This window comes from Ostrea edulis, chromosome 3 (assembly GCF_947568905.1).
Source record: "Ostrea edulis chromosome 3, xbOstEdul1.1, whole genome shotgun sequence".
NCBI classification, from domain to species: domain Eukaryota; kingdom Metazoa; phylum Mollusca; class Bivalvia; order Ostreida; family Ostreidae; genus Ostrea; species Ostrea edulis.
In genome coordinates this window covers 40,095,439-40,117,120 of record NC_079166.1, presented here as the reverse complement: position 1 = coordinate 40,117,120, position 21,682 = coordinate 40,095,439, and the positions used below count along the sequence as shown (strand labels likewise).

General features: G+C 34.3%; 1 protein-coding gene and 2 long non-coding RNA genes across 7 annotated transcripts in view; 1 reads left to right on the top strand and 2 right to left on the bottom strand.

The window, feature by feature from the left end:
- LOC125673155 (mucin-22-like) overlaps positions 1 to 21,682 on the bottom strand; it is a 103,948-nt gene that overhangs the window by 23,799 nt on the left and 58,467 nt on the right. For all 5 annotated transcript variants that reach the window (XM_056160687.1, XM_056160690.1, XM_056160689.1 and 2 more), the window contains 7 exons: positions 16,801 to 17,103; positions 16,415 to 16,705; positions 14,940 to 15,131; positions 9,892 to 9,987; positions 7,520 to 7,689; positions 6,667 to 6,853; positions 890 to 1,063 (listed from right to left, as the gene is read on the bottom strand). In XM_056160687.1, coding sequence (XP_056016662.1) covers positions 890 to 1,063; positions 6,667 to 6,853; positions 7,520 to 7,689; positions 9,892 to 9,987; positions 14,940 to 15,131; positions 16,415 to 16,705; positions 16,801 to 17,103 — 1,413 coding nt within the window. The remainder of the gene's footprint in view (positions 1 to 889; positions 1,064 to 6,666; positions 6,854 to 7,519; positions 7,690 to 9,891; positions 9,988 to 14,939; positions 15,132 to 16,414; positions 16,706 to 16,800; positions 17,104 to 21,682) is intronic.
- On the bottom strand, positions 18,500 to 20,531 carry LOC130053434 (uncharacterized). Its single transcript, XR_008802019.1, has 3 exons — positions 20,259 to 20,531; positions 19,884 to 20,046; positions 18,500 to 19,316 (listed from the first exon to the last, which is right to left on the bottom strand). It is a non-coding gene; the product is annotated as an uncharacterized LOC130053434 (long non-coding RNA).
- The window catches only part of LOC130053438 (uncharacterized), a 2,651-nt gene continuing 1,766 nt past the window's right edge, over positions 20,798 to 21,682 (top strand). The window contains exons 1-2 of the long non-coding RNA XR_008802026.1: positions 20,798 to 20,966; positions 21,421 to 21,682. The exon at positions 21,421 to 21,682 is cut by the window's right edge and continues 1,766 nt beyond it. This is a non-coding gene — a long non-coding RNA (uncharacterized LOC130053438). The remainder of the gene's footprint in view (positions 20,967 to 21,420) is intronic.

Here is a 21,682-nt window from a genome sequence, read left to right as displayed (position 1 = left end):
AGCTATATCACAGGGAGATACTTGATGAATAGTTCTTTATTTACCCCTCCCCCAGTGTCCCCCCTAACCTTATTCTTAATTCCCAAACCCGAAGGTCTGAGGAAACCTGAAACTACGTTGTACTTAAAATTGTTTGAATCAGATTTTGATAAAGGATGAATTGTTTGTACTTGAAAGAAATTCTCACAGAATCCAAATGAATATACATGCACAGATACTATGAATTAAATTGACAGAGGCCCAACTTTAATGAATTTAAAGATCACATGGACTTTTGGACCTGGTGAGTTGAATTCAGAAATACCTGTGTATACTACATGTAGATCTATAATTCAATTATTCAATAATTAAATGATAGATCTACACTGTAGTGCACACAGGTATAATAATAATATTGTTTATTGATACGTGACCTAGTTTAAACTTCTGAAAAGGTCATGATGTTCTATTTCTAGAAAGAGTGTTTGGGAGAGTTCAGTAGAAACCTATTTTTCTTTTTCTAGAAGAGAACTTGTATTTTTAGTAGAGAATTATAGATTGTGAATTTTGTGGTTAGAAACATTCTACAGAGTGAATTACATTGAATATTAGACAACCGGCGACTGCATGGACTTAAAATGATTTTCGACAGCATTATATATAGATAGTTTTATATTCTTGTGTGTGAATTCACGATTAACAAATAAGCAACATGGTTTTATGGACTTTGATCATTGTAGGTTAGCATTTTTTCATTGACATACTCCATTGTAAATAAATTGTTGAATCTTCGAAGTGTGTTATAGATTTTTTTGCTGGCACTTCGGGTTATGCTGACCCACAAATGTGAAACTTCAGACACTGCACAAACCTTACAAGCTTATGGATATGAATAAAAGTGAACATATACCACTGTACTGAATCTCTCTCTTGTTGATATAAACATCTGACGTGTTATCCTCCGCTTCCATCACTGTGACGGTGTATGTCACGTTGCCAGGCGAGGGAGATGCTAACGACCACGTCAAATCTACCTCTTTGTCAGATTTGGGTTTAACAGAACTGATGGAGGGCTTCTGTGGAACTGGAAAAAAAAAATTTGAAAATAAATGCACTCTTCCAGTCCCTTGTAACATAATGGAGTGTAGTACTGCATTGAAAATTGTTGGTTTTTTTTTTTTTTTTTTTTTTGTTTTTGGCTGGACATACATGTACAAGGCATTGAAAAAAAACAAAACTATAAAACACCCAAACTTATATCAAACAAAGCTTGAACGGGCCAGATGCTCATCTGTGAAGCAAGGCTCAAACAGTAACATGTATGTGCAAGGAAAAAGACAAAATTGGCAAAAGAATGGAGATAATCACTACATACATTCACTGAAAAAATTGTGAGTCAGACCGGCCATGAAAATGTGAAAATACTTTAAATAAACTATATCTCCTTCCCTACAAGGTATAACTCCCCTGCCATTTGAGGGAATTCCAAACAAACATTTAATTGATGTGTGGCTGACTAAGTGTAGGGATCTATCCTTTTGAATAATTAACCTATTGACAAGAGTATAGCTGAAGACAGCTGGATAAAGGTAAGGTCAGAGGTTTCATGGATTTTGTATTACCTGGGAAAACTGTGCCTTCTACATTATACATAAATTTTTAGAAAATAAGTAATTTTTTCTAATTCTAGTTTATTTCAATATGCTAAGAAAGCCACAAGCACAGTGATTTTCCTCAAGCATCATTAAAAGTTGACCTCTTCTAAAATATTGTCCATTTTTTAAGACATACATGTACATGTGTTGCTTTCTTTAGATGGTTAATTAATTGTGTCGATTTTAGAGTGAATCAACATTCAATATCTTTAATTTACTCTATGATCCAACACATCTTGTACTTTCTAAATATTTCATTACAAAATAACTTCTGTTGTTTCTGAGGATACCCAGAAACACCAGAATGAAAGTCAATTAACATTAAATTTTACTGACTAATTCTGTCACAACAGGCCAAACAGAGAGTGAGAGAGAAAGAGCTTTCTGTATATGTACTTGGGAAATTATAAGATACGAATTCAATAGGCCTAAATGCTTTTATTTACAGTACCCGCAACATTATTCTTGACATGATAAATGATAAAACACAATATGATAGGATACATGCACGATAGGATAGGATACAAAATACGATAGGATACACGGTAAAGCTGATAAACGCAAAACCTGATAAGCGATCTTCACGATAAACCTGATAAACGCAAAACACGATAAACGATCTTCACAATAAACGGAAAACCTGATAGAAATGTTGTAAATTTAGAAATAATTTAGACAGAACAAAAATTTGATACCTATAATATAATAACATTATCTTGATAATAATATTAAAGGATTTCAATATTCATTATATAATACCTTAAACATAATTTCTTTAATCCACGGTCGTACTTTTTTTTTTTTATAAATTCTATTTATGGTTTTTTATGCCATCAAAGCTAAAATCAGAAAACTAAAATGTATACGGTATTGAATTCATTATTTGATATCTAAATGAATTTTCTCAGCCAATGAGTCTAAAACTTATATTGTCACCTAATGTTTAATACATGTAATATATAAATTATACACATGATACAGGGAATTAACTAAATGTAATATAGTGATATCATGCTTCAGTAACTCTCTTATTCTATTGTCTATTGAATATGAAATAAAACCAAGTAATATTTTGTGTGTAGCTAGGAAGGGTTATTTTACATCAAGCTCTAAGTTCACAGCTCATTCAACAACGATAGTTATTTTCATAACAACCGCTTTAAAAAAATTAACTGCACTACACCATATGCTCATATATTAGATATTTCGACACTATGAGTGAGCTGAATTGATAGTCATAAGTAATTAGAACATATTTATTTGAATTAATATTTTGTTAACAAAAAACAATAAACTATTAAAAACAACATATAGAAAACCCGGCTTGTTTTAAATTCGCAATTTTGAAACGCTTAAAAATGTTTTGTGTTTAGTGTGTAAAACATTCAAATAATCATCAAAACCAGCATAAACCTCAAGTATCTACACGTACGAAATTCAGGAGACCAATCTTTATCTTTCAATATAACCGAAGTTCAAAATAAGCGAAATCGGAAATGTCGACCACATCGGAGGCTATCTGTATCTGTATTGGTACGTTGAATCACCACTTCTGGCATATGATCAACAGAAATGAGAGAGCGCAAGTAGATCTTATTCGCGCTGAAGGCTTCTACAGTCTTTGAACACACTTGGTCGTCACTCAGTTCATTCCGGTCGATGACTACGTATGAAGAATGAGTTTCTTCTGATAAGTGTGTTACATGATGGTATATTGAAACTAAGGCTATTGTTAGTACTATGGATGATGTTCTGTGTTTCAAAGTCAGTAAATTTCTTGGCCTTGATTCGTCGCTTGTTGATGGCTGTTACCAAGTAAATATCAGGCGGTATCGCTGGTGCTATCCCTTCAACCACCTTGAACAGGAACGTTAGGCGTAATTCTTTCCTTCGTTCTTGTAAAGATGGAAGAGCTAAGGTCTTAAGCATGTTGGTAATGCTCCCTGGTGTCCAGTTCTTATAGTCTCCAGTAATAAAACGAGCTGCTTTCCTTTCTATCTTCTCTATCTTAATGATGTCTGATTGAAGGAAGGGATCAACTATAACAGCCCCATACTCTAGTGTAGAACGTACTAGGGAGATGTATGCTGTTCTACGAGTAGGTGAAGAGCTGTGGCGAAGATTCCGTCTCAGAGAGCCTAGTGTGGAGCTTGCTTTCTTACATATATTATTTATGTGGGTCATCCATTTAAGGTCTGATGACAACATGACCCCTAAGTACGGGTTCATATGTACACTTTTGAGGATGATTCCGTTTAGCTGGTAAAAGAACGTAGACTTCTGTCGGATACTTAGTACATGGCATTTAGTGGCATTAAAACGCATCCCCCACTTCTTCTCCCACTGCTCCAGGTTAGCAAGGTCTTGCTGCATTATTAGGTGGTCTTTGTGTGATGTTATCTCACGGTATAGTAGGCAGTCATCAGCGAATAAGCGGACTTTAGACTGCACCGTATCAGGTAAGTCATTTATATGACAAAGGAAAAGGAGGGGGCCTAATACAGTACCCTGGGGTACTCCTGAGTCCACCGTGACTTCTTTTGAGCACTCCCTTTCAACAACTACCCTCCTCAGTCGGTTACATCGAAATGAATGGATCCACTGGTGTAGGCAGCCCTGTATTCCGTAAGCTTTCCGGAGGCTTCATTTTGGCATTTCGATCCCGATTACGAAAGCAGAAATATGAATTGATTACATTACACAATTTACAACATATACATAATTGATTGAATTTAGTCCACTGAAGATTTTTATTTTTAAAAAAATGTGAGTTTTGTTAACTTTTGTTTCTTATTGAGCTGACCAAGAATGAATATTTCAATTTCCGATGTTTACAAAAAATTCATCATCTACTTTAGTTAGTGTCTGTACATAATCTTTTTTTTTTAATTATTATTATTAAATTTACACATACAATTTCGAGGTTGATTGTGCATCACATTTTCATCCGGAATTTCGTTTTTGCTCTCGTCACCGATAGTTCCCTTGCAGTATGTACATGTACATATAATATCGGAAGTAAGTTCTTCCCTTGAAACGATCACCGTGAAAACATTTGACACACATGTATGTCTAGGCTAGTACCATCAGAATTTCAGAGCCAGTTGTCTTTTTTAAATAAAGTTCACTAACATAAGCAATAAGCAAGTGGCATCATGGTGTCTTTAAAGACATTGTCGTTGCCTGCGTCAGATGTTATAGACTAAATTTTGGAGATTTTAATGTGAACCCAGTCTTGCAAAAACTATTTTTAATGCACTGTGATAGCAGTAAGGTGTTTGAAATTACTTAAGCAAAATTGTCATTTCAGATTTTTACTTCAAATTCTTATATCTCTTGCAGTTATTAATTTGTATTTGGTGTCCAAAGATAAAGTTTTCCTTTTTTGTGGGGAGGTCAAATTTGACAAACGATCCTGTCATCAAGCTTTAAGGAGTGATTATACCCCACTGTTATTTTATTCCTATAAAAACACGCAATTAAAAGTAATCCATGGGAAACCAATCAACTGACACCTACCTGTGTAATAATGAAGCCACCAACCTGGACGACTACAATCGCAGGTGACTTCAATATAGCCAGTATAAAAACAATACATTATCTACTCAGCGGACCGATAATTGATTTCAAAATAAGCAATATTTCAATATAAGCGATTTCAATTTAACCGATATTTTAATGCAAAGAAAATAAGAAACTGAGGATTTTTGTTTTACTTCAAAATAAGTGATATTTCAAAATAAGCGACTTCAATATATTTAAGTGGAGTAAGCTGTATAATGTATTTCCTCGATTCCTAAAAATAGCTTCTTTAAGAAAACGAATAAAGCTTTCCGAAAGTATCGTACTTTTTCAATAGATTTAATATACGATCCCGATAGTTTCCAAAGCTACACGATAAACGATTTTCACGATAAACGGAAAACCTGATACACGCAAAACACGATACACGATAGACCCGATAAACGCAAAACACGATAGAAAACGGAAAACCTGATACACGATAGGATAAGATACACGCACGATACATAAGGATACATGCACGATACGATAGGATACACGCACGATAGAGCACAATAGGAATGTCAAGAATAACGTTGCAAGTACTGTATATCATTACTTTTCATTCAGATGCCTGTGGTTATGCCTGACCCCAAAATCAAGTCATCATTGAAATTTATACATCTATACTCTGACACTTGGTAAGTGATTTTCCATAACATTACAGATTCAAAGAAATTATGGTTCTTAAGAAGTCCTCATAGTTACTTGATGCAAATCCTGATAACCGAGGAAACCACAGCATCAGTAGACCTTAGTCAGGCTGTAAGAATCATTATAACCGAGGAAACCACAGTATTAGTTGACCTTAGTCTGGCTGTAAGAATCATGATAACCAAGTAAATCACAGCATCAGTAGACCTTAGTCAGGCTGTAAGAATCATTATAACCGAGGAAACCACAGTATTAGTAGACCTTAGTCAGGTTGTAAGAATCCTGATTACCGAGGAAACCACAGTATTAGTAGACCTTAGTCAGGCTGTAAGAATCATTATAACCGAGGAAACCACAGTATTAGTAGACCTTAGGCAGGCTGTAAGAATCATGATAACCAAGTAAATCACAGCATCAGTAGACCTTAGTCAGGCTGTAAGAATCATTATAACCGAGGAAACCACAGTATTAGTAGACCTTAGGCAGGCTGTAAGAATCATGATAACCAAGTAAATCACAGCATCAGTAGACCTTAGTCAGGCTGTAAGAATCATTATAACTGAGGAAACCACAGTATTAGTTTGCCTCAGTCAGGCTGTAAAAATCATGATAACCGAGTAAACCACAGTATTAGTAGGCCTTAGTCAGGCTGTAAGAATCATTATAACCAAGTAAACCACAATATTAGTAGACCTTAGGCAGGCTGTAAGAATCCTGATTACCGAGGAAACCACAGTATTAGTAGGCCTTAGCCAGGCTGTAAGAATCATGAAACATTAGAATTTTGTAACAAAATCTCAATTAAATATGCATGTACCTTCTTCTTCCGTCATTGTCGTGTTATCAACAGAGTTTCCTACTCCTGCTCCATTAATGGCTGCCACTTCCACTGTGTAGTTTATGTATGGATGTAGACCTGTGACATCATAGTTCTGTGTGACATTTATGTCAGGTACTCTGTGTACAATACTTGTGTCACAACTTTGGGAAGCATTGGTGAACTCCTACAAATGAAACAGTACTTTCTACATACACCACAGGTCATTTGTATATTTTTAGTAAATGGATGCAATATCAATTATTTTAAAGGGACTGACTCACGATTTTACCCAAAATTTTGTTTTTCACTTTTAATGATCAAAATCTACTGTCTATTGTGTTTGAAAGATTTCACATGAAAATTAAGGTTATACATCATCACAGAAGCTCATTTTAGAGAGTTTATTATTTGTTTTGTAAACAAAGATTGCGGTATGCTATTGTTTACGAAATTTCAAAAGAAATGGATATCGATCTAAGTATTATTATATCTTTCACATTTCAAGCATTTTTGGGGTGAAATGTGTCATCTAAAAGTTAAAATTTGTTACTATGCAAAATTAAGATGCATTATATTGCAAAATCAATATGTCACTTGTTTGTTTGTTTACATAAAAAGACTCGAGTCTTTGTTTACATAACACATATTCAAGGCTAAAATATTACTTTTATTCTTGCATTCAGAAGGTCAAAATTTTGGCTGTCAACATTAAATGAGCTATATTTCTAATGTTTAACATCAAAAATGAAAAATATTTTTATCAAAAATCGTGAACCAGTCCCTTTAACATATAGTACGCAAAACAATAACCTATCACCAACAATTCTGAGCTTTCTGATTTTATACTTACAGCACAAGAATTGCATATGATTTTAATCTGCTGCCAACATTTACTGCCATCACTGATGAGAATTCTGTAACCAGCCAGCTTTCCTTTGACATCAGTAGGATGACTAAAAGACACAGGGAACCCTCTACTGGTTGGTGTCCTGATGGTGAGTGCAGTTGGTGGGGTAGACACTAGATAAACAAAATTCAAATGTTTCAAATAAATAAGTCTAAAGAATCTGCGACAATACAGATATTACACATTACAAAGCATTTCCATTTGATTTGTAACTTGTGGTTGACATGTATGAGACATGGATCTAACATAATAGCATCAAATTCCAAAATATCACACATGCATTATGGAGTATGGTACAAATTTGTTAAAAGCTGTTTTCTTACTCATTACCATGATGTCAAGTGAATCATATGAAATAATTTAGAGAAAAATATGTTCATATTCCATTGTCAGATCAAACAGATTTATTTTTGATCAGTTGTGGCTCTCTTGTTCTTAGAAGATTTTTAAAGATACTTCCCTATATACACTGTATTCCCATAAAAACTTTTATCTCCTATTGTGGCACTACCCTACCCCCAAGGGGTCATGATTTCAACAAACTTCAATCTGTACTACTTGGTGATGCTTGCAAGACTAATCATAGTACAGTCGATACTGTTGTTCTTGAGAAGAAATTTTTTTAAGATGATTTCTCTATATATATTCCTATGTAAAACTTTGACCCCTATTGTGGCCCAACACTACCCCCAGGGACCACAATTTAAACGAATTTCAATCTGCACTACCTGGGGATGCTTGCATATAAATGCGAGTACTCATTGTTCTTCTGTAAATGAGAAGATTTTTCCTATATATCCCTATGTAAGGCTTTGGATTCCCTATTGTAGCCTTACTCTATCCACCTCTAAAAGGGGGGGGGGGGGGGTGATTTGAACAAACTTGAACCTACACTATGTATGATTGATTGATTGTTTGCTGTTTTCGCCACATTCAACAATTTTTCAGTTATCTGGTTGCGCCCAGTTTTTTATTGGTGGAAGAGAGAACCCAGATACAATGTACCTGGGAAGAGACCACCGACCACTATGCATGAAGTTATTATTCATTTCCTCTTTGACCTGTTCAATGCTTTTGAATAAGAATATCAATTATAGTGATTTTTTGAATTTTGTTTCAGCTTTTTTAACTGAATGGTCAACATCAGTCACCAAATCACACATTTGCATCACTGTACTTTTAATAAGAAAACAGCAAACATGTATTCTAACAAATGAAACATTTGTACATGCATCTCTTGGCAATATGTTACTTTGTTCAACCATTTAGACTAGTTAGAAAGTGATAAAATTTTTGTCCTAGTACATCAGGAACATTACACCTTCATTGAGAAAGCAAATAAGATAGTTAATATTTCATGTTAAATCTACAGAATTATATAAATTTTGCCTTAAAACTAGAATGTATGTCACTGTCATTGGATCAAATGTGTCCAAGTCATGTGACTGTTGGCTGTACATATAATATACATTGCATGTCACTCTATAGATGTGTAACAAAATATAGAATGATGTCATTATGGTAGTTGCTGCTGAAATTCATGGCAGATTTGTTAAGCAATCAAAAATTGTCAGTTTTGGTATAATCCTCAACTATAAACACAAATGTTATCAAATTTGTTTGGAATTATGTCAGGTTCATCAAGAAAACCTTAAACTAATAATATACACACGTGTATGCAGTTATAAACACATTAAACACATGGTAATCTTAATATCAAAGACGTAATTTGACAGTCTGGAAAAATCCAAGTCATTCACAGTTACTCTAATTAATCTGACAAGTGAATAAACATTGAGTACTACTCTGATGGAATTTCAAATTAATCCATGTCAGCTCTTTTATATGATCTATGACAAAATAGAAAAATAAATAAATATTTCATTGACGTAATAATTATCATGGTTCTAAATTTAATTATTTTTTATGATTTACCAAATACTTGTACAGTTACTATTTCCATTTAATATAGCAATGAGAATGCCAATATATGCCATGCTATGTCAGATTAGAAAGCAGGTTAGTGGTTTAAAGTTATATACACAAAAATGATACACATCCACATACTGTTGACACATACAAATAGGCGTACTACACACATTGATTTAGATACATAAAATATACAACACATATATAATCATTCATATCTGTTAGATTGTTCTTATATGTTAAAATATATTCTGTACATATGTGTATATATTTAAAGATAAAAATAGCAGATTGTACCAATCATATTAATTTTGAGTTACTGAATATAGAAAATAATCTGATCATTATAGGTAGAAGTTTACTGAGATATTGTAAGAACAACTTACATTCTGCTTTTGTCTGACATGTTACTGGTGCACTTTCAATGCTCGTTGAATTCACTGCATCATTCACCGTCTTGACAGCAAATGTATAGGATCTCTCTATAAACAAATGGAATGGACAATGCTTTCAAATTGATAAAAAAAAAAAAAAAGTTATGTTTGCGATACAGAGGTCATGCTAGTTGGAATTTCACTCCCACTATAATGATCCCACCACATAAGATCACATGAATAACTGTATTCCTATGTCATTAATACAGTTATAACAAGGCATCACTGACTGCTCTTTTATATAATTTATATACCTATACACAGTAAAACTTTGTTTATTATTTTACCCTTGATATCTTGAATCTTCGAATATCTCAAAGTTTTTTCTCAGTTCCATATAGTTAGAGATAACGAGATTTGACTGTATATCAATTATCAGACAGAGGCTGCATGAAGAATACATTTTGTTAAGAATTAAGAATTTCTATAATTATGAAAAAATACAGGTGACTCTCAATAACTCGAAGTTCAAGGGACCTTGATAAAACTTTGAGAAATCGAGAGTTTGAAATTCGGAAATTGAAGGTCCGCCGGTATGGTTCAGATTTTACAGTAACCGGAAATATATACCAACAAGATCGTATGATATCGTTTTCACACGTTTTCCTTCATATTCATCAGGTACTTGGATATAAAAATAAAAAACCTTATTTTCCATTAATAAAAACATTCATAGTTTATGTATTTATTTGTTCTTTAATCATACTTAGATAGGCATACAAAACCAAGTTCAGATGACGCTTTACTATTGCAAACTAAACAGAGCACAATGTTATGTCGCTTTACCCAAAACAAAACTTCTAAGGAATAAGTAAAACGATGTTTAGTTTACACAAAGAACAAACTTGAGAAATTTAACAGTCTGTAGATCTCTAAATTATGTATAAAACTTACTCTCTCATTTTCATGTCAAAACAAATTATAAGTTTCATTCATAGTTGGATTATATATAATTTTAATCATCATGATTCAAAACCCCAGTGCAAGGTGTAAACTGACCAATTAGCCAATTATATACTCAAGTGTGTCACCTCCACAATTAAGCACCAGGAGGTCTCCACTATGTGAACACCTAATTACCCCTCTGGCCTTCAACAAAATCCAGGTAAGGCCCAATTAGCAGAAACAAGAGGTACTGTGAGCAATGCTCACTAAGAATACCCCCCCCCCCCCCACTTACCCCAATCTCCCAAAGAGTGTTGGTAATACAGAAGGTATAAACTACCTCTTTTCTGAGTGTAAAAAACAAATGGCATGACAAACCGAACCATATTGCTACTTCGATGTCCAGTGCGCGTGACCTTTGGACCCCAAAATCAATAGGGAACATCTTCATCCCATGGGTAGTCCATATGTATGATATGGTGACTGTAGGTGGAAAGGATAACGCTTTAGAGCTCGGAAACCATATTGCTACTTCGATGTCCAGTGCGCTTGACCTTTGACCTTTTGACCCCAAAATCTATAGGGAACATCTTCATCCCATGGGTAGTCCATATATATGATATGGTGACGGTAGGTGGAAAGGATAATGCTTTAGAGCCCGGAAACCATTGCGTCTACAGACGGACGGACGGACAGACAGACGGACAACCCGATTCCAGTATACCCCCCCCCCCCCCAACTTGTTGCGGGGGGTATAATTATTACAGGCTTGGTTAAGGGTGGGTATACACTACCACCACTTCGAGAGATCTAGAGTGAAAAACAATGAAACATGTTTTACAGGACCCAACTTCACTTTGAGAGATTGAACGTTCGAGAGATCAATAGTAAATTTGCTTTGTTATATAGAGAGAAAAATCGGGATCATGATTTCACTTCAAGAGATCAAAGTTCGAGCCATCGAGAGTCACCTGTAATTTTCATTATTTCCTATGTAACTTCTAGGGTGACTTTCAATTGATTAACAAACAAGGCATAAATTTTCATTTACCCTGCTGAAGCTATAATATAGGGAAATATCTCTATGGTAATGTCACAATGCATTATATACTCATCGACAATCCATGTTTTGAAACTGTTAAATTCACAAAGTGTGATCCATTTTTCCAGATCACCACACTGTGATGATTTGATCTCTCTGAAACTGATGACATCACATATATGTATCAATTACGCACATTTTTTCTGGAAAGTAACCAACCGTGTCACACACAGCAATTGTACTGCTTGGGTTCTAATTTACTATTAAAGAGTACTCTTTAATAGTCAATTCGAACACAAGCAATACAAATTTTGCCAGTGGTGTCACAGACAAAACTGAGTACACAAAAATAGATTCACTGGATGTTTGAATGTCTTTTTGCTAATCAGGAATTCATTCTTTTTAAAAATACATGAGGAGATATATAAGGAATTTAATCCGAATAGTTGGATCATGTCTCTTTGACAGGTGCGGATCATCAGATCACATTCGATGCTTCACGTCGCATATCAATCTGATGATCTGCACTCGTCAACTTTATGTGATCCAAATCGTAGGATCAATTAATTTACTGCAGTTATAATATATATTTGTGAATCATGCATGACTGGAGCTGGATAACGACATTATTTGGTTACACAGGAAATAAATTTGTTATCCAAGCCCAATCAATTAAGGGTGTATGGAAAACCGAAGATTGTATCCTGACACCCTTTGGCCTCAGTGTGTATGGAACACATGATCTACATTAGGTAAATCTCCGTACACCTTTCATGGCATTGGACTTGCATAATAATAGATCTCAGCATGATTTTAAATTTTTTTTTAACTTTTTGGAAAAGTTCAAAAATAGTAAGAAAATAAAGTTTGTTTATAACTAAAATATTGATAAAGAATTTAATCAACCTCAAGTTATCATGATGCATGGATTGATAAGTCTGGTCACTGGGGTAAATCACCGCACTAAGATTTCTAATAGTAAATCTTTACATAACAAGAGATGTTTGTAAAACACATATGCCCCCCATGGTGCAAAATTGAAAAGGGTTATACACACACACACATCATTTAATTGAGAGTAGTATCATCAATTCAAAATATTGAGCAGACAATATCTTCCTATGTCAAGAGGGGATTGACATGTGACCTAAAAATCAACAGGGGTCATCAACTCCTGAAGATGTACCAGTGTACCAAGTTTGATGTCTGTCAAGCAAAGGGTTCTCAAGATATTGAAGAGACAGTATATTCCTATGTCCAGTTTGACCCTTGACCTTTGACCATGTGACCTCAAATTCAATAGGGGTCATCTTTTCCTGAAGATGTACCAGTGTACCAAGTTTGAAGTCTGTCAAGCAAAGGGTTCTCAATATATTGACCAGACAGTATATTCCTAAGTCCAGTTTGACCCTTGACATTGTGACCTCAAAATCATTAGGGGTCATCTTTTCCTCTAGATGTACAAGTGTACCAAGTCTGATGTCTGTCAAGCAAAGGGTTCTCAAGATATTGAGCGGACAGTATATTCCTATGTCCAGAGTAGATTGACCCTTGACCTTTAACCTTTTGACCTGAAAAACAATAGAGGTGCTCTTCTTTTTATAACCAACCCACATATGAAATATCATTACAATCAAGTGAATGGTTCTCAAGATATTGAGCGGACAACTCATGGTCTACCACATGGGGTTAAGACCAGCAGTTTGACCTTGACCTTTGACCACGTGACCTGAAAATCCATAGGGATCATCTACTCTCTAAGGAAAGCCTCTGTATCATTTTTGGCTATTATCAAGCAAAGGGGTCAAAAGATATTGAGCGGACAACACATGGGCTTAAGACCAGAGGTTTTACCTTGACTTTTAACCATGTGGCCTGAAGGTCAATAGGGATCATCTACTCTCCAAGGGCAACCCTTGTACCAAGTTTGGTAGTTATCATGCATAGGGGTCAAAAGTTATTGAGTGGACAACACATGGTCTACAGACCGACCGACCGACAGTTGCAAAACAATATGCCTCCTCTTTTTCAAAGGGGGGCATAAAAATAATTGCAAAAGAGGCATGTTTCCACCCTGCTACATATTGTAGCAAGATAAAGGGAGAACTGACCTCCGATATTTTTATACTTGTCAGATGTATGATACGATAATTTGAAGGGTGATGATTCTTGCATCATTGAATGAAAACATATTTTAACTCATTTTGTTTTCAATTCATGAAATACAACATAATAAGAATCATTACATGCCTTAATATTACAGTATTTTAAGTAAACCCATTACATGATAAAAGAAATTGTTGAGCTGCTTATTTTTCAAATGTAATTCTATAAGAAATCATCAATTTAAACCATGACCAAGGGTGTATCTATAATAAGAAAGTAATCAATGTTGATTTCTACATTTCTTACTAATGTACAGTTTAACCTATTTAAAGATCCCCCCCCACCCCCCAAATGACTGTTTCTACAATCCAGAATAGTCTGAACACATACATTACTGAGTTTTGAACTACTGGTACAAATAGCATGAATATTGTTAATTGGAAAAAGTACATAGTGGCTGTTCTGTATATGATTCTGTCTGACTTTCTGAACACCATTTAATGACCCCTTCAAGCTTTCACTATCTTCTACAAGTCGTTTCTTGAAAGAGGCCTATGACAGGTCCTCAGTTCAAATTTGAACTTCTTTAATCAAATACATTGTGAAATGTTTGGATTTTGTTCATGGTCTGATTTCAGAGATGATGATAAAAGCTGTATAACCTCCCAAAATGTAATGAATAGAAAGTCACCAACAGGCAGTCAACACTGAACCTCGATTTGTGGTAGTTTTTGTTTATCGTCATTAAATAATGAAAACTGAACTTCCTCTCACATGAAAGCAAAGTAAAATCCTACTTCTTACCGTCATCTGTCACTAATATTCGACACTCAACCAAGTTGAATGGCAATGAAAACATTGCTCAGACTTGGATGGTCATACTAATCATTATAATCATCTGGGAACTAGTGTAGTAGAGACATTGTAATCCAGATGTTTCATTGTCCTGAATTTTTAAAATACTTACCTTCTAAAAGTCCTGTGACATCAAATGTATTCACATTGCTCAATGTATCCACAGTGTTGGTGACTTCTCCACTCACAAGAATGATGTATTTTACTATCCGTCCATTAGGAGCAGTAGGAGCTGTCCAGGAGATCTCTAATGATTTGTCCTTGGGTTCTCCTGGACACGTTACACCTGTTGGTGGATCCGGTCCTGTGAAAGTGAAAGAGAAATAATACTCTAAAGCTACAAACTTTAAAGACACTGACCAGATTTGATGAATCAGGGATCACACTTATATTCTAGAATATAGATGCATCATAGTGCAGGGTTAAAACTAACATTATTTTAAATTACTATATTCCAACTTAATCAATTTATGTACTTATTATTTTATCAATCCATCTAACTTATTTAATAAACTTTAGGCATTTTCTCACACTTGCTACACTTCCCAAGAATCGTGTGTTGTTTGTAATGTTCAGGATCCAGTTGCACAAAAGCATTTAACTTCAAGTTAATGCTGTATAATCAAGTTAATGGCAAGCTAACTGTCAGTTAAAGTTAACTAACCTTTGTACATCAGGGTCCTGGTCACTTTTGTTAATAGATGTACAAAATTCTTTATTGTTTCATGATAGTTGCTTGAAATTCATCCTTTACTCCAAAATTTACAGGGGGTCAAATTACCCATCTGATATCTTATTACAGTGGTAACAGCACAAATAGTTTCATTAGAGAAATTAATCCCTTTTCTCAGCTGTACTATGCAACAGAGGCCATTTTTAAGCATCTACATGTATTTTAGAACTGAGGTGAGTTTTTCAACTTCTATCTACTTGTAGATGAAAGTTATATGATGCATTTGTTCATTGCATTGCATTTTCTACAATGCCAATGTCTACACATGAAATAACAGAATGTTCAGTGGGCCCAAACTAATTTAAAGTAAAATAAATCGCTGGGTCAATTTTTTTTTATTGATTCTAGAATATCTCAGGAAGTACTTGGAAATTTTAAAATTAAATTTTCAATTGGTGACTATTCAGAAGAGCTATATGAAGGCTGAAAGCTCAGTATAATGCAGCATAAAACACCATATCAAACATTTGATTTTTTTAATCACTGAATTGGGTTACAGACATTTCTCTATTACACAGATCAAGGGCACCCAGATGTTTGGAGGGCCTGTGGATAACAGTTTGAAAATAAATACACTAAAATATAGTTATAGTGAAGCGACAGGGATCCAACCTACCTTAATCATAATAGGTGTAATTCGTTATGTTCAATTAAATGTAATTATTTTTATCTACATGTTTGTGAGAAATGAAAGTTACTTCTTTGTAAGCATTTTTATTGTATGTACATGTATATAGTACACTTTAACCATGTTTTACCATAAGCATGCTGTCAAAACATATCTTATACAAGTATGATATCTTATTTCAAATCTAACTTTCTATTTAAACAGTAGTCACGTTACCCTTCCTTACTTGTTGGGGTGGTTCGGATCTCCTCTGTATAAGCTACACTCCTTTTTTCCTCATTGTTATTCATGTTCTGACCACTGACTGTCACTATGCTGACATTGTACTTTGTACCAGGAATCAGTTGTTTTGTAAACAGAATGTTAGCATTACTGTTCACAGTACTCTGTGTTGTCCCATTAATTGTCACGTCATAGTTGGTGACCACTGTACCATTTATTGGTAGAGTCCAGCTCAGCATTAATTTATCTGATGCTAAATCACTACTATCCAATATAGACCCTGGTGGAAGAGGAACTGAAAAGAAATCATAAGATAATTCAAATTTCATGTACATTGTGATTTGTAATTCAGGAAAGTTAAATATTGGAAAACAAATCTAATAGTGTTACCTATCCTAATGTATTCCAGGTCACTGTGTACTTCTATATTAGAGGCTGGATTAGTGAGTGTCACAGAGGATGTCACAGCCACAATGTATAGTTGTCCCCGTATCAGTCCAGTACTAACAGTGTGACTGGTCACTGATTTGTCCACTGTCTGTAACTGCTGTGTAGATTCTATCTGGTCATGAATTCTCCATCTCACAATATATCCACTCACAAGGTTCACATCATTGGAGGGATCGTTCCAGGTCACAGAGAATGCTGAGGTACTGGACGAGTGTGATGTAAATGTAGCCTTTAATCTATCTCCTGAAATTAAGTCAGGTTATGTTCAAGTTTAATTGCCTGAAAGGAAATGATTGTATTTCTGACCATAGTAGTTTTTTTTTTCTGTTGATTATCCAACCAAAATATTCATCCTATATGTCAATTAGTGATTGCTTGGAAGATTTCAGATATCATATATACACTCTATTATGAGGTATGTGGTTCCAATATATAAGTTGGTTGCATTTATCAGGATATTTTATAGGAATTCATCATGGACCAGCAAATAACTCATTCTAGAGCTATAGATTGACTGTCCATATCAGTTCATTTAATACATGAATCTAGCATATGTTAGCTAAATCTTATGAATATCTGCAAGCACAACCAAAAAAAGTCTGGAAAATTGATAATTCCTGCTATTTTTCTAAGTCCAAGGGCCATAACTAAGTGAACAAGCATTCTGAGAGTATTGCATGGCAATACATACATGTAGTCCCCTACCGGTTGCAAAAATTACTGTACCACAACATTATTCAAAGTTCATTATGTAGGCTATGGTAAGAAGGAAAACTGGGGAACCAGGATAAAAAATCAACTACTATTCAAGTAAAGACTAGACCAGGGGAAAACAAGATGTGTTTGTGAAACACAAATGCCCCCGATAATGGCCAATTCCGAAGATGGCCAAGGTCACAAGGGCAAATATCTTGGTACCAGTAGAAAGATCTTGTCAAAAGAAATGCTCATGTACAATATGAAAGCTCTAATATTTACCATTTAGAAGTTATGACCAATGTAAAAAAAAAATTAAAAAGTAGGTCAAATGTCAAGGTCAAAAGGTTCAATACCAACGGAAAGGTCTTCCCATATGGAAAAATAATACATAAAAGTATATTTTTAATATATTATTAATACAGTCATTTTTGTACTTTTTTGAAATAATACAAAAAAAATATATTATTTTTGTATCACAAAAAAAATGGGTAACTCATTTTTATATTAAATTCTGACTTTGATTTTTTAAAGGGTATTATTTTTGTATCATTTTGGACTTAGATTATTTTCAATATATTATTTTTGTATTTATAGGGACTTAGTTTTTTTTCTAGCATATTATTTTTGTATCAAAATTAAACTTAGTCATTTTCACTGTATTAAAATTGTATTTTTTTAAAAACTTAGTCATTTTTAATCCAAATCTTTGAATTTATATGTATTAATTTTGTATTATAATTGGACTTAAAAAAAATTCCCAGTGATTTTCATTGTATAAAAATTGACTAATTTTTAAATTGAAATATAAAACTTATAACTTGTGGAAAACATGATGCAAGATTTAGCTTCTCAACTTCACAGTAAAGATTTCAAACTTTTAAGTTTAGACAACTTTATCAGTTGCATGCATAATGAAATAATAAGGAAGTATACTTCTAAATAACACTGGAGACATTATTTATTGCATGATATTTCCAGGACAGTCTGTAAAATACAGTATAGTTTCTTTTGACTTCATCTAGGTTTCCCATTCTAATAATTGTCATGCAGTCTAATTCTACTGATAACTCTTAAATAAGCTTTTCAATAAGATACAATGTACCATTGTACCTTATTAATACTATCTTCTCATCAAAATAACACAATAAAAATTGTAATCTCTGAACTCAACAAATTATTTCTCCACTTTGTTTGGGTTTACTGCAAGTGGCAGTTGCTATTGCACACACAGAAAAATAAATAAAGTCCTACACATAAATGGCTATCAACTGTCCAGAGCTTGGTCTCAAAGAAATAATGTCACTGAAAAATATGTTGTGCAGAATATGAGCATTTACACATGTACTTCACATTATCTCCATTACTTCACTAAAGCATAGAATGATGGACCACAACAGTTCTCATTACACTATGATGAATGAACAATGTTTCAAGTTTCACAAAGCACATCTCGTCTAAAATCATGTCCACTAAAATGAACCACACTACTGTCTCGCCTGAAAGTGGCTCTGCACTCCACAAATTTTAAGGACATTTGGTTGATGAGCATAGTTCGTTTGAAAAACCATCACTGAATCCACAATAGGCAGAATATGGTAAGCACCTATTACAGATACTTTATCATTTTACACTGTCTTGTTGACTGATGTTTCTTCTCCATCTGACATTCCCTTGAACAATTCTTGCTCGCAACTTCCATAATTTAAAGTTTGTGTCATCTTCTGGAGGAATTGATTGGCATAAGACATGTCAGATACCTGAAAATGAAACACAAGAAATCAACTGAAATTGAACATTTTCTCTGCAATTTTAATTTTCAAAAAAAAAAATTTCATTTTCAAAAATAAATGAGGGCATGAACTTTACTTGTTACTGTTTTAAACCAGCATGCTTTACGAAGCGTGTTAGCACTTCAACAAAAGTATGCTGATGTGCAGCATTGTTGTTCATACAATTCATTCTAAAGATGTCCGACACTTTGATCTACAGGTTCACAGAGTTAATTTTGTTTTTTTAAATTCAACCGCAGGGGCATATATATATATATCTTCAATGTCCTCTAATGAAAGAATTTTTTTTTAAAACTGTAACACAGGCACCTGAAATTTTATCCTTAAGTTACAAATAATGCCATAGATTGAAAAAACATATATCACACCCCTCCCTATAAATGAATACATGCAACTTACTGTTAAAATTTTAGGTGTCTGTGATTGTAACATGCTTATTATTATTTTTTGTGGACATACTCTATCAACAGTTACTTGGGTTTATTAAAGGTCATAAATTGAATATTTCATGTTAAAGAATTGAATTACGTTTACCGTCATTACTTTCTGCAATGCTGCATCCTGGTATTATTCAATCAACATCATTGTCGTCTTCAAAGTCAGTCTGCTTCCTCAAACTTCAAAGTTAGATAGGCTATGCTATATCTCCCGGATTTTTAGGATTATCTGACAAGGAATAGTCGGCAGTTGGGAAAACCTATGATAGAATTGGTCACATGAAAACAAAAACAACTAAAATTTATGAACTTAAACAACGATATATTATTTCACATTGATCATCATCGGGCAACTATCAGGTGCGATTTTACCACAAGTCACTTTGAAAAATAAATATCTATTTCTCAAATACGCAATTATAGGATTTATCAAATAATAATATTAAAGAAAACGAATAAGAAAAATGCATACCGATTGTGAAAACAACGTGCAAGTTCATCGGCACGGGCGCGCCATTACCACTCGACCTCGTGGCTTTTCAAGTTTGGTAGGACTGCTTCTTCCAGTGTTATACACGTCGCATACCCCATAAGAATACTCTAGGAGCCTTTAACAAGTTGTCCACAAAATAGATTGTATACTCTCCACGTGTTTCTCCCATTGTTTTGCTTTCCTTTCCTCACAATGTTCACAGATCGACGATTTCAAAATATGGAAGCGGAAGTGACTGTAGATAGAGTTCGGGTGACTCCGTAATCAATTTTAAATTATTACAATCTTAGTATTTGTTTTAAAAAAACAGCTATGAATTATGAATTAGTTTCTAATAGCAGAAAATTTAAACAAACGAGATAATAACAGCATATTTACGAAAGATAAATACAAGACTAGAATTTTCGGCCGTCTTCGTACTTTCACGCGATTGGTCGAAGTTCCAAAATCTGTAGCTCTCAAATTTGATTGGTTGAATGTGTGACGCTGCCATTTTCAAAGTGATTAGACTGTCGCAATATTTCGAAGGTTATTTTGCATAAATTGCTAAATATTCCGTGGTTGAGTGGAATGAGGACCGGAGTCCAGAATCACGGAATATATAAGGAAGGTGACATCCTGCAAGAACGGCATGTCCAGACGTTTTGGGCCGGGTGTACGTAAAGTTCTTGTGATCATCACAACATGGTAAGTTAAAGTAATGCCCAAGATTTCTTTATTTTGCAGCAGATGAAACTTTCAGTTTATGTAGTATGGAAGGATAGTTTTTCAAAGTAAAGTTGACTTTACAATTTGCTGAAAATTATAGCTAGGCCTATATTCCAAAACAAAACCTAGGCCTTAGCGGTCAAATTTAAAAAAAAAGATCGAGGGGGGGGGGGTACTCGTCCTGCATAGTTCAAGCTTGTCCAGTTTCCACACTATAGTCATAGATCTATATAGAAGGGGGGGGGGGGGGGGGGGGGGTGGTGGACAGCAGCAGATCCAGGATTTCCAGAAGGGGTACCTCCAGTGAATATGGTCTCAAATCCGGTGAATATGTGATATGAACCGTTTGCATTTGTATAGATTATAAAGGGACAATAGATAGACTATATGATAATGTTTTATATATATATTTTTTTATAATATTCTATTACAGATTATGCAGTGGTCAAGGCTGACGACAAGTGGTGTGACTTGAAGATAACCCTTAGGAACAAAGTTAGTGCACTTTGCAACGCAGAAGAAATGGCAGAAGCAGAGGGAGGATGAGTCTCAAGACTGATGTGTTATGAAGATCATGGACAGACTAGATATGAATACCATATAAGGTCACAGACAGACTAGATATGTATACCATATAAGATCATGGGCAGACTAGATATGTACATACCATATCATCAGCTCACTGACAGACTAGA